The sequence below is a fragment of the Manis pentadactyla genome, chromosome 10 (assembly GCF_030020395.1).
Source record: "Manis pentadactyla isolate mManPen7 chromosome 10, mManPen7.hap1, whole genome shotgun sequence".
NCBI lineage: Eukaryota > Metazoa > Chordata > Mammalia > Pholidota > Manidae > Manis > Manis pentadactyla.
Window position 1 is genome coordinate 25,214,982 of NC_080028.1, and position 13,442 is coordinate 25,228,423.

At 43.0% G+C, this 13,442-nt stretch overlaps 1 protein-coding gene across 1 annotated transcript in view; it reads right to left on the bottom strand.

Moving 5' to 3' along the window:
• PLXNC1 (plexin C1) overlaps nucleotides 1–13,442 on the bottom strand; it is a 132,218-nt gene that overhangs the window by 41,283 nt on the left and 77,493 nt on the right. Inside the window, exons 11-17 of the mRNA XM_036891047.2 lie at nucleotides 12,856–13,035; nucleotides 10,427–10,514; nucleotides 8,336–8,542; nucleotides 8,036–8,221; nucleotides 5,858–5,960; nucleotides 3,001–3,102; nucleotides 2,576–2,679 (exon numbers count right to left, since the gene is read on the bottom strand). Coding sequence (XP_036746942.2) covers nucleotides 2,576–2,679; nucleotides 3,001–3,102; nucleotides 5,858–5,960; nucleotides 8,036–8,221; nucleotides 8,336–8,542; nucleotides 10,427–10,514; nucleotides 12,856–13,035 — 970 coding nt within the window. The remainder of the gene's footprint in view (nucleotides 1–2,575; nucleotides 2,680–3,000; nucleotides 3,103–5,857; nucleotides 5,961–8,035; nucleotides 8,222–8,335; nucleotides 8,543–10,426; nucleotides 10,515–12,855; nucleotides 13,036–13,442) is intronic.

Genomic DNA, 13,442 nt, shown 5'->3' on the forward strand with positions numbered 1-13,442 from the left:
AAAATACTTTTATGTGCAATGCTTTGTAGCTCTGGTATATAAACTTTCAACTTTGTGTTTTTTTAATGTCTCATAAATCTCATTGGAATTACACGATTAAATCTTAGAAGCATGCTGAACACTAAATAGTCAACAGAATGAAAAGATAAACTCAAACATTCTCTCTCTTTTTTTTTTTGTAATAATTGAAACTTAGGCTATTTTTATATCTTGTTAAATTTCTTCTGCAGAGAATTTTTGCTTTATAGTTTCAAATTTGTTAGCCCAAGCAGAAGACTTCAGACTATTTTGGTCATACTCTCCCCTAGTAATAAGCAGAAAAGTCAGACCTTGGGTTTGCATTTTCAAGTTCCTAATATTTTTCTGCAGAAACAACTTTATGCAGCTAGGCAGTTTAAAGAGATTGATTTTTGGCCTGAAATACAGAAATGCTGCTTGGGCTCCCTCTGTTCTAAGGCTGCTGCTTCCTTTCATTCAAATGTCTCTCTTCTGGGAGGTTAGATGGTCTGCTTACCCGTTTCTTCCATTTTCAGCAAATCAAAGCAGCTAATATAGTGAAAAACCAACCAGCACGGTGAAGAACCAGGAACTGGTAATCCCTGGCCTCTGGGAAGCTACATGTCCTCTGGTTTTGCCTACTGTTACCTGGCAGGTGCTGATGGCCCAAGTTCCCCCTCCCACATCCAACCTCCGAGGCCCAGAGGATGCGGCTCCTGAACCTATCAGCGAAGGGCCTAATAACACAGGCCTTAGCTGCAGCCTAGAATACATCTCGATGGGCATGGTCCTAATAGACTATTTCCCTTCTCTATCTTTTGTTAATTATTATAAATTCAATTTTAGCTGAGGTCTTCTTGATAGGGTTCTGATAAATTTATGCTTGTTTTTCCTGGATCTTCTCCTTCAACAATTCCTTCTGACTTCAGTGTCTGTGGCTTTTCTGGTCGTCTTTCAAGATTATATATAAACCTGAGTTAAGTCACTTTGGCTTCTTGCAAGTCTTTCTCTTCTATTAAAGTAATAAGAGCATTGGCCTGGAGTTTTTTGTTTTTAAACACTCAACTTGCAACAGTGTTCCTTTGCATTCATCCCTCTATCTTGCTCTTGATTATTGAATCTAGAATACAGGAAAATTTCTTTTTCAGGCCACAGATGACTCTCTTCAGCACTCAAGGGCAATCATTAACTGTAAAAGCCCGCACAGTACTCGTGTTGATGGTAGAAATCTCTGTTATTTTATTGCTATTAAATTCTTAATGGGGATCTCAGATAGCTAGGAAATAGGAGTCATGATGCACCCTTTGCTGAGGCCCTGCAAACTCATCCTGACTCAGGGAATTGAACTGCCCTCCCTCAGTGGTGTCCTGCTGTAGAAACGGATGAGGTAGAAATGGCAAGTCTTAGTACCCAGTACTTTTGGAGGATAAGTTTTTTTAAAAAAATACCTTATAAGTGCAAAAAGCTGAAGTCTTATTGATAACCTTCTTGATTTACAACCTTAAAGCCTGGACAAAAATATGGCAGTGTTTTATGGAGGTCTCCCAACTTCCAGACACAGCATCACATGTCATGGTGTCTACTTCTAGAATTACACAGAAACTGGAAATCGCTTACTGCATGTGTCTGGGTTTCCGAACTCTAGGCTTCTAGCCAGATGCTGCTGAGAAGCTTCTGCTGAAGTGATACAAGCTCTCTTTTGGCCTGGCGAGATTTCTGTCTTTGCTTAGAAGTCTGGATTGAAATACATTAATCAGTGTTGCTGTGTTCCGGAGGTTGGGCCTCTCTGTGGTCACAGATCTGGACACAAAGGGGTACTATGGCAGAGCTGGGGTATCAGGATGTGGGCGTGATGAGAGGAGGATGAGTGTACCTCACCAAAGGCTTGGGAGGGTAAATGAAGAAGGCTGAGTGAGTAGGTGAGAAAATGGAGGTGTTAGAACATAGGTGAGACAGAAAACCCACAGGGTTGAGTACACTACTTGGAGTCCTAGAACCAATCACTTCGTGCAGCCTTTTCTACTAATGAGGATGACACGAATTTATCAGCTAAAGAGAACAGTAGAAACCCTGCACTGCTAAAAATGGCATTATCGCCTCCAATTCTATACATGGCTACTTTCCTTCCTCTCGGCCGATAGTACTTTTCATTTCCATTTGAGCATTAATAGTGAATAATCCAGGAGCTGTGATGCAAGTCATGCAGATAAACACAACAAATTGGCCAGCCCACAAGTTATTGATTTTTAAATAAACTCACTCGCTTCCCAGCTACAAATTCAGTTCTAAACTGGTAGTAAAATAAAGCAAAAATCATCACTCTGAACTTCTGTCCCTGCTAGGTTCTTGTTACTGGACAAAGAATAATTGCCAGTCACTATCACTGCTTTATACCCTGATCAATCCAATTAACAGTTGTCCTTACCGCCCCGCCTCTGCTCAAACTTAAGCCATTATTTTGTACGGAGCACATTACCTACAGCTGCCTTGGAAGCAAACACCCGTTCTGGCAATAGCAACAAGCACCTTCATTATTATTCAAGACTCAACCTTAGGAATATGATCAATGCTCTTTTACCTCAGGGAAGAAAGTTCTCAGAGCAAAGTGTTTGTAGTCAAGGAAGGGAACAGTTCCAAAACTATCAACCACATCCAATTTATCCATCTGCAGCTCAGCAAAGCCTGCAAAACAGAATCCCAAGAGCAATATTTTAACTCAACAAACAATGGATAAGATCTTCTGCTGTTTTGTCTAACACGGAGTATGACCTTGGTTTTCATTAAAGAAGAAACAATAGATAATTACGTGGTTGGCTACAGAGAAGAGCTGAAATAAAACAGAGCCAGGCCTAGACCCTGCTGTTCAGTTGTCTTCTATTATACAAACAGTTCTCATTACTGTGACTGGCTCCATGGAAGGGTAAAAAAAAAAAAAAAACAGAAAAGGAAAAAAAAAATGATGAAAAAAGCTTGTTTTTCAATAAATAAAATTTTGGAGCCTACCGTCACGGATCTCTTTCCGGAGCTCGCTCTCCAGGAGCTCCAACTGCTGGCTCTGTTTGCGGCTCAGCTCTTTGGACTTGTACCTGGTCGCCCCCACGGCGGCTGAGGAGACAGAGGCCCAGCATCAGACTGGCATGTTGACTTAGAAAACAAAACTAACGCTTAGAGTTCTTTTACAGAAAAAAGGACAGGGGGAGAGAACAAGAGACAGCAGAGCATTTAAGAGGTGGAATTAATAAAAAGAAAAAGTCCCTGGGAGGGGTCACTCTGAAGAGGAAGGTGCTCAAATGCACCAGAAAAACAAAAAAACGGCTCATCTAAAAAGCAAAAACTAAATCAAATAACCTTCACTTGTAACCAGAGATCCCAGCTGGCTGAAAAGTAATGAAACAAAAACAAGCCAAGTTTTTCCTACCGCCACAGGCCACTTATATCGTTCCATTCTTTTTTTAATGTTTCTAAACATCCTTGGAGAAATAAAGTTGAGCCGCAAATGCAGAGAAGAACCACAGATCTGCAGTGAGCTATATAAGCCAAGCTTGCATAGATCAAGTGGCTTGACATGCTGAGTGGTCCACAATGAACCCTGTATCTGGACATCACTTCTTTCTCCACTTGATCTTGCTTCTAACTGTACTGTGGAGGCAGTAAACAGAACAGGTTCAGTGCTCACGTTCATGTCCCTGCTCTGCCATTTACTAGCTGTGTGACCCAGTTAAGTTCCTTAGCATCTCTGTGCCTGGCTACCTTACCTGCCAAAGTGCCCATCTCACTGTGATGTTGAGAGGATTATAAGAAGTAACTCACAGAAAGCATTCTGAAGCTATTTTTTAAAAAGAATACTCAGCAACTCCCAACTCTCATTATTTTTCCGGAAAGTTTTTCTTATTTTAATAAAAATTTCATGATGAAAGGACCCTGCTACCCCAGATGGGAAGGTCACTGGACCACTTCACCAACTTGATGGTCTCAACCATAACATGCAAGAAAGGGTGGCTGGGGCATGCAGTGATTCACAGATTTACCCGGCCACAGGACCCGTTTCCCAGGAGCTTCAGTTGGGACCGTTGTCTTCAGACTGCACTTGGGCAGCTCTGATTCAGAGCGTGCAAAGGGAGCCAGCAGACAACACCACTAAGCAGTGAGATGTTCATGGATGAACTCTCCAAGGGCAGACAGAGTGGCAACATTCTGTAGGTGGCAGGCGGTGGCCAGGTGTGTTTAGTGTTTTCACTAATGATGTGACTGATGGGCTCCAGTGCACTTGCTCAGGCTGCTGATGACACATGCCTCCTTGGAATCACAGCAAGAAGGGGATGAGAATTTTAAAGGGCTTGGCAGGTATCAGTGAAGCCAAAAGCAATGTGTCGAATTGAGTCCACTTTGCCTTAAAGAGCACAAGCAACCTCTACAAAGTGAGAGAGTGCAAGGGAGAGTCACATACAGCACGGGAAGAGACAAGAGGTTTCTAGTAAGTCACAAAGTGGATGTGACTCTACGGTGAGACTGTTATATCTACAGCAGCTTAACAGCAATGGAGTCTCAAAAATGGAGCCGAGCATTTAGAATTAACAAGTAATCTTCTTACTGGAAATCGCCATCAGCCATGACTTTATTAAAATATCAAGCCCAACTCTGAATTCCAGATACATAATGGGTAGGTGTAAAAAAAATACCTGAAATGAGCATCAGCAAGGCAAAACATAGGGTCTCTGCAAAATGAATTCATTCCATTAGGCCAGCTAATCACACGCGTAAGTCTTTCCTTCTGGGACTGGGACTACCCAAGAGAAAAGATCAGGCCTTGGCTCATCTCCTCTAGCTCTGAGGCTTGGAGTTATTAGCAACATAACAGGTGCTCAATAAACACAAGGTAAATGGATGTGAGGATGCATGAAGGAGAGAGTGAGTATATGGAAGGAAACATCAGCAACTGTCAACAGAAAATGTTAGTAGAGCAATGCCTGTGTTAAATCAAGGATTGAGCAGTGCTACATTAGTTGGTGTGGAAGAGTTCTTTTTTCTAAGAACAAGAGAAAACAAGCTTAAAATGAAAACCAGCTCAGAATCAGAGGTCACAAACTAAACAGCTACAAGGATGAGGTACATACGTGAGTTAAATGGCCTGGGTGGAGACAATAGGGAGAAGTAGAGACTGTGGCAAAAACCTAGTGACCCCATGCCCTTTCTCAAGGAGTAGCTTCAGTAAACTGACACTATGGAAAACCTGAGATCCAATGATCTGGGATCTTGCATATTTTCAAGAGATTTTTTAAAAATGTGAATCACCTAACTTTAAAATGTCAACTACTTTGAAGTTTTAAAAATTGCTACATGAGCCACACAAAACATATTAAATGAGGGCCAGATTCAGCCAGTGAGCAACCACCATGGGATCATTGTGCTTGGATGAAACTTGGGACATGTTTATAGATGGTACAGATCATAATTCTAAAACATAGTTCTGCCAGGAAAGGCAGGGCTGGGGTGGGAGGTGGGGGTGGTGTTTTATGGGGGTAAGAAGGCAGGAGAAGACCACCAAATCCTGGGAGCCTGAAATCCCAGAGGAATTCTGAGAGATTAATGTAAATGGGATGTTTGTCATCACCATTCAAAGGATGGGGGGAGCAAAATGGATTATCACTCTTGTAATCCAGCTTTTTATTAAGAAAATATCCTAAAAATTGTTTGGCAAGCCCTCAACATGTACCTATTATTCCTTTCCAAAAGTTTTGATTTAGGCTTTTATCCATTAATATTTAATTGAAGCTAACAGCCTCTGAAAGCTGGAAGTCTGCCTGCCTGCCAAGAGACCCCAGAGAACAATTTCTCTGACCAAATTACACAGGGCACTTACCAAAAATGACGATCACTAGCAAGACAGGAAGTGCAGTCAGATAATACCAAGTGGAAGGAGTTGATTCCCGCTCAACATAGAGCTCCAAGTTTCCCAATTTGACCTAACGGTACAAAGAGTATCATCAGACCCAGTAGAGTTGGATACATTTGGGTATGCAATTTTTTCCCCCAAAAAAGATTTTTCCCAAGATCCAAAAAGAGGTGATGAGCTAGGCAGGAGATCTGAGTTCAAGTCTCATCTCTGGAGTAGGTTAGCTTTGTGATCTTGGCAAAATCCAGAATATTCTCTGTGCCTTGATTTTCAGATATGTCTGTTGAGGTGTGCTGGATTAGACCTAGAGATTTTAAACTTTGGTCCTCTTTGCCCTGGGGGTTTAAAGATGTGGTAACCTATAGGTGAGAAGCCCCTTCCACTTTCCTCTCTTTATCTAGCCTTATTTTGGCACGGAGGTACAAACAAGTATTAAGGCACATTTCCATTCCTGCAACCACAGCTGCCCCTATGGAGGCATTTGAACAAGGTGGCCGGGGCACAGATTCTGGACCCAGAGAGCCCAGGTCCAAAATGCCAGCTTTGCCATCTGCTCTATTACCAGCTGTAGGAGCTTGAGTCAGCTCCTCAACTACCCAGTCCTTGCTTTCCTCATCTCTAAATGGACGTTAGTACTGCCTTAGGGCTGCCATGAAGGCTGAATGCACTATTTATACCCTGTAGGTCAGTCTGCTCATGCATTCCTGCTCACCAGGCCCCAGTGGCTTCCCAGAGCTCCGAGCCCAGCCCTCGCAGTGGCCCACAAGGTCCTTGTGACCTCCTTCCTCTCCCCACTCCCTCCATCAACCGTCTACTCACCTCAGACCATCCCCATTATTCCCACCACACGGGCGTCCTCGTTGCCCCTCAAACACACCAGGCAGGTCCCTGACTCTGCAGCTTTGCAAACTGCCGTTCCCTTTGCCTAAATCCCCTACCCTAGGAGTCCACGGCTTGCCTCCTTCTCCTTGAGGGCCTTACTCAAATGTCACCTTTGCAGGGAGACCTTTCCTGCATCCCCATAGTAAAATTTGCAGCACAGCCCTCCTGTGCTCCAATTCCGCTCTCTGCTTCATTTTTCTTCCTAACAATTACCACCATCTCACACATTTTTCATTTATTTTCTTTAATTCATGTCTCTAGGTAAATGCCATTAAGGCAGATGTTTTTAAATTTTGTTTTCTTCTCTGCTGTGTCTCCACCACAGTGTAGGCACTCAGGAACTATTTCATGAAGCATTTCATAAAGGATGCTAGCATTAGTCTTCTCAACTAACTCAACGTGTGGGAGCACTTGTGAGTTTAGCCACTGTTACTGATTTTATAATTATTATTTCACTCTTTACCTACAGATAGACAAAGCGAGGGTTGGTGAAGCCAGGTGAGTCACCTAAGGCCACATAGCTATAAGCTGGGGCAGACGGGACATGAACACATTTTTGTTTTTATCTTCTAATCCAGTGTTCCTTCTTCCTGACCTTTATTCAATTATTCATGACTATAGAAGATAAGGCACTTTTTTTTGGTATAGACTGTGCAGAGCCTCTTATGGCTTGAACACTATAAAAGTAGTCTTCTAATATGTCTCCCTTCCCGATGGTCTCACATTCTTATTGTGGGACATAAATATACCAGCGATGGGATCCTCACATGTGTCACGGAAGAGATTAAATGCAGCAAGTATGACTTTGTGGCAGAGGAACAGCCCACAGCCCAGAGATTATCTGATCCCCATCAGGATCTAATGCTACTCTAAGTGTGCTGAAGAGGCCCCCGTTTTGAGTTTCTGCTAAGACATGTCACCTCCACGTTTGGGAAAAGAATGACAGCTCATTCGTCAGTGGGTCTACAGATTCTGCTTGCAGATGCTACAGTCTAAATGTATGGCTAGAACAAAAGCTATCAAGACTCATTAGTATTATAGACAATGGTGTGTTCAATGCTTTGACATTCGAATAGGCACATGGATGTATTCTGCCAGCTATTGTGAAGGAATTATGCTTGGGCTTGCAATACCAGCTTTGTTTGTCTTCTATTTAGAGTAAAGATCTAAAGACCCATGAAAGATTCCATTCTGGCTTCTGGTTTAGCTGAAGAATTCCCCAACATAAGGTAAAACTAACAGGTAGGATGTCTGGTGACTTACGCGAACTTTCTTAGAAGAGCCGGCGATATTGCTTGCGTTAGAGATGCCTTTAATTTTGCAAAGAATAGTGGTGAGATCTTGGTTCCTAGTAATATTTTCAAAACTGCAATTTAATTGCTCATTTTCCCCATGGAAGAGAGTAATTTCGATGTCTTTCTGGGAAATGTTGAAGTTATCATTTTCTTTCTGTGAAGAACAAAGTGAAGATGGAGAAATCAGGGCGCAAGTGGAAACTTACAAACAGAAGCACACCTTCCAGTGGGATGGGGGCACCTCCCACCTGGAGAGAGAGAAACATACTTGAATTTTCACTTGCAATTCTGTGTCCACCTCAGGGTCCACCCGATACTCTGTAAACCTGGGGTCATCAAGGTACTGCAAGCTTCCACAGTCCAGGTAGGTCTCCTGAACCCTTAGCTTCACAGCGACAACGTTCATACGCCCTTTTGAACTCTTTAAACTGGGGGCTAAAAACCTGCAATAAGCCGCCACACAATATTCAGAGACCTGAGAGGGGGGAGGGAGAAAAGAGCATTTTAACAACTTCATTAAAGAATGCCAGCTCTGGCCTTTAATAGCTGGGCACCAAACCTCTCTGTGCATGGGTTTCCTCATCTGCAAAATGGGGGCAGCTATACTCCTCCCTCACAGGGTGGAATTAACCCTAAATCACATTAAACAAGATGAGAGCTCATTAAATTAAATGAGATTATATATGCAGAAATGCTTAGAACAGTCCCTGGCACACAGTAAGCTCTCAACAAATATTATTAATGTTACTGGCAATAATTACAGCAGCCAGAAGTTTATGCAATGGGAGAAAAATGGCACATGGAAGTAGGCTAGAGGAAGGGGACAACTTTGTGCCAGTGGGCTTGTGCGTCCTTCAAGCCATCAAGGCTGAGTCCCAGGAAGCTGCAGGAAGGGAGGCCATCCCTCAGCAAGGCCGGCTACAGGCGGAACCCCCCTTTGTGGGGAACCTTTCTGCACTAGCAGAAATCAGTGACCACAAAGAGGAAAAGACTATGTAGCCTGAACAGAAAACAGGAGAAAACAAACGTAAAAGGGACAGTGCCGTCCTCTGTGATATCAAGAGCATGAAGCTTGGAAAAAATGCACAAAGTGTGGCCAACTTTACAGGTTTATTTGCGACAAACACAAATATTGTCATTTTCAGACATGCAGAGAGACAGGCAGAGAAAGCTGCTAGGAAGGGAGAAGTTGACACACACTTGGAAGAAGAGCTATAAAACTTGTGAAAGGAAGTTTGGTGGGGAGTTTTCTTCTGTTTCATTTATTCTCTAATATTACAGTATAAAAGAGAGGGCAGGAAGAAGCAATAGGTGGGGAAATCTGATGCAAAGGGCTGAGATTTGGACGAGAGAATCCCCCTTCCTCCTTAACACCGTTCCTACACTACAGCCTTGAATTTCTTGTTCACAGTTCTGGTGATATGATGGCCATTCAACGGGATGTGTTCACATCATGGAGATGCAGCCTGGAATGAGATGCAGTGTGAGGCATGGAACTGGCCATGGAGGGTGTCAGTAGGTGGACACAGGCTGGTCAAGGCTATGAGGATGCCTTCAGAAGGCTGCCTGCATCTGGGCCTGAACCCACGCTGGTCCTCAGCAGGGCCAGGCCTGTAGCCACTTGCAGTCCTGCCAGCTGTGGCAGGGAGTGCTCAGGCTGGGCCCCAGAGATGCTGCTACCTTCACATCTTTCATCACGGAAGGAGAGGAAAGAGAGAGAGAGGGGAAGCAGGACGGGGAGAGCATCCAGGCAGGGATTAGAAGTATGCTCAGAGGCTACAAGCTGTATCTGAAATCCATTATTTCCCACCTTGAGGCCTGTGGGGGACTGGTGTTGGTACTAAGAACTGGGCGAAGGGTGGGGACCCCTGTGGGTGGAGATGAAAGGCAAGAAGACCCAAAGTGGGTCAGAGACAATGGCAAGAGAAGAAGTACATGACAAGTATCTGAGACATCAGCAGGTCTCCTAGACTCTGAACCCTACCTTGCTCTGTGCAATGGGATCACCACCACCTATTGTTTACATCACACCTTCGCTGCTCACAGGCATTTGCGCACATATTCACAAACAGTGTCTCATTAAAGTGACTTGCTCCCAGTCACACATGGAGGAAATGAGGTCTCGTCACACCCAGTCCATTCCTCTTTCCTCTGTGCCACAACTCAAAATATTCAACTACAAGTATAAGGTCTCATTACTTCCATGATAGCACAGATGGTATATATCACACAACAAGGAAAAGATCACAATATCACAAAGGCGCAGAAATTAAAAAAAAGTAACCCAGCATATTTTGGTATGATGAAAACAAAATCATCCTCAAAAATAACTATGATTACAAAGCAGCTGAAGACTTACATTTATATTTCCTTTTAACTCATGTGAAATGATTAAGTTGTCAATTACGTCAAAATTCCTGCCCGTGATGGTTATATTTTGACCACCACTGCAAAGAAAAAAACAATAGGAATTTCAGAGTCAACACAAAGGTCTTTTGCATTCCTGAAAAAAAGCTATCCATTTATTCCCACTTAATATTAAACTCAGTTATCTTTGATAGTAAATTAACAAATTTTAATTTCAAATGCAGGAGAAGTCTACAAGTCTTTTAATGATACTGGCCACAGATTCATAGTTTAAAGAAACATAAGTACAAAAATTCAGGTCAGATCCTGTTTTAATTCTAGGAAAATGTCTAAGTTCTTTCATAGGACTTTGAGTTTTTTGTGTCATGTTGCCACATATAATCAGATTCTCAGTTGTACCTTGAAAAGGTTTCACTAAACAGAATTTTGTTTGATTGCTGTTTAATGTACATGAAGATTCTTCAGCTAACAATTTTCAAAATCAAACTTTCAACCTACCAAATATATCTTATGTAGGGAGACAGGGAATGCTTTGGACATGGTAAAATTATAAATGACATTGAAAGTATAACTTCCTGTTTGATAAACCATACAAATAACAAGCTACGTTCTCTCTCTCCCAAACCACGCCAAATGATTTCACATATTCTCAGCACATAATTGCATAGAGGCAAAGTGGTCATTAGATGAGAAATAAACAGCTGTCCACAGCTCTGGCTGCCCTGAGACCCCATTCTCGTAGGTCATGAGACTCTCATTCCAGGGGACGGGAGCCTGGTTATGTCAGTCCTGTCAGACAGCCAAGCCCACGATGATAAGACCAGAAGGTGGACACAAGCAGGCCAATTTGTGTAGGGCAGAGGGAAGACATGAAGTTCTGAACCTTCCAGCCACGAGGGAGAAGGGCCTAGCTGGCCTCATGCTAGTCTATTGCCATTACTAGAAACCAAGCCAGGTGTGCTCAGCCAGCAGCCAGACTGCACAGCCACATTCTCGCCCAGGAGTAACTGAGACACAGGCTTAGAATGTCATGGGTGACTGGACAGAAGAAACCTCTTGCTTTACAGTAAAGCTGAACACTGGTGGCTTAGAGTAGAGCATGCTGGGCTGGACACACCATGCCTCAGTTTCCTCATCTGCAGAAGGGGCTACTCCTGGGAGACCCCTTACACTTACAAGGATGAACTAAGTCAATAGGCGTGTGGGGAGGGCTGCATCCATGTTTACAGGAAGGGCTGTAGACCCAGAGCAGACAGAGCCATGCAAGAGCCTCAGTTTGCAAATTTCAATTTTCCTCATGCCTGTTTCAGGCACAAGTGTTGAAGTCCAAACCCCCAGTACCTCAGAATGTGAGTGATGAGGAGACAGGGTCTTTAAAGAGGGAATTAAAGTTACATGAGATCACTGGTGTGGGCCCTAGTCCAATGACTGTGTCCTTGGAAAAAGTTTAGGACACAGACGCACAGAGGGAAGCCCATGCGAAGACACAGGGAAGAGAAGGCCGTCTGCAAGCCAAGGAGAGAGGCCTGGGGAGAAACCAGCCCTGACAGCACCTTGATCTTGGACTTCAAGCTTCCAGAACTTTGAAGAAATGCCTTTCTGTTCTTTAAGGCATCTAGGCTGTGGTACCTTGTTGTGGCAGCCCTCGTAGCTCAAATACATCCACCTCTGACTTAAATAAGGAAACTAGAAGGATTTTTTCCCCCTTTTTTCATTTTCTTTCTTTCTGTTTTCTTTAACAAAGCTTTATCTGTAGTTTCATCTGGACAGTACTTTGAAAATTAGTTTCTTGCTGTGTTAGGTGAAGAAAATATCTTTAGGGCTATATTCCAAAATCTGAATGTGAATTTAAATTCAACCAAGGAGATAATTTTTTTTTTTTCTTAATGTATTAGAGTCATCTGGGGGAGTTTTTTGTGGAATTTCTATCTCTTACTTTGGGAGTATCTTTGAAATGTAGTTACTGCTTTTAATTTAGATAGCCCCCAATACATCCTTAAATTATTCAAAACAGCTTAAAAGACAAGAAAAAAGAAGCTTTGCATCATGAGCAGGAGTGAGACATAGAGTTTGTTTCAGAATTCCAGGCCAAGAACAGTTAGCGCATTGAACAAATGTTTTAAAAGGCGAAAGATGTATATGATCTAAAGTGAACCCCAAGCACAAACACACTTTAGCTGTGAGCTTCCTGGCAGCCACGGCTGAGAGTACAACAGGATGTGCTCACAGTGCTCACTCGGCATTGGAAAGCAGCCGGCTTCTCAGGTATGTGGCTGTTTTCTAGGAATCAATCCTAAGAGGGATTCTGTGAGAGGAATTTAGACGTGACTATTATTTCTATATTAATTTGAGTGAAATCCATGATCTTTAGGCATATGACTCTTTTAACCACCATGATGGTTAACAACTATGAACCTATACCTGATCCAGGTGGTAGCAGGATAGATGAGGGAACAGTGAGGCAGAGCAATGTAAGACAAGGGCCCCACGGAAGAACAGTTCCCGCCGTTGAACTGGATACACACATCCTTCATTTCTTTTCGGCTCGACGGAAGAGAGAACTTCATGTGGGTGTCGTTTAGCACATGGCTAACCTGTATCCTAGAAAGCGGTAGAGGAAGAGCTCTGAAATGACACCAACACTTAGAACAGTTGATGACCCAGGTGACAGCATATGAAATTCACCTGAACTACAATCTGCAAACTAGCAGAAGAGCAGCAGGCAGCTGCTGATAAATCAGGGGCCACTTATCCAGGTTGGTTATTATCTGGAGCTGGGTTCCTCTTTCTTTTGTGCACTTTTGTTTTTGTTTGCATTTACCTTGGAAGTGGAGAAAGGAGAATGCATCCATTGCCCTAAGGAGCCCTCACAGAAAGAGGAACCTGGACTGGGTAGTGAGTTATACTAAGGAATTAGTGTGAATTTCGTTGAGTTCAATAATGGCACTATCCTTACCTGTTGGAGATATATACTGAGGTATTTATGAGTGAAAGGATATGGTGTCTGG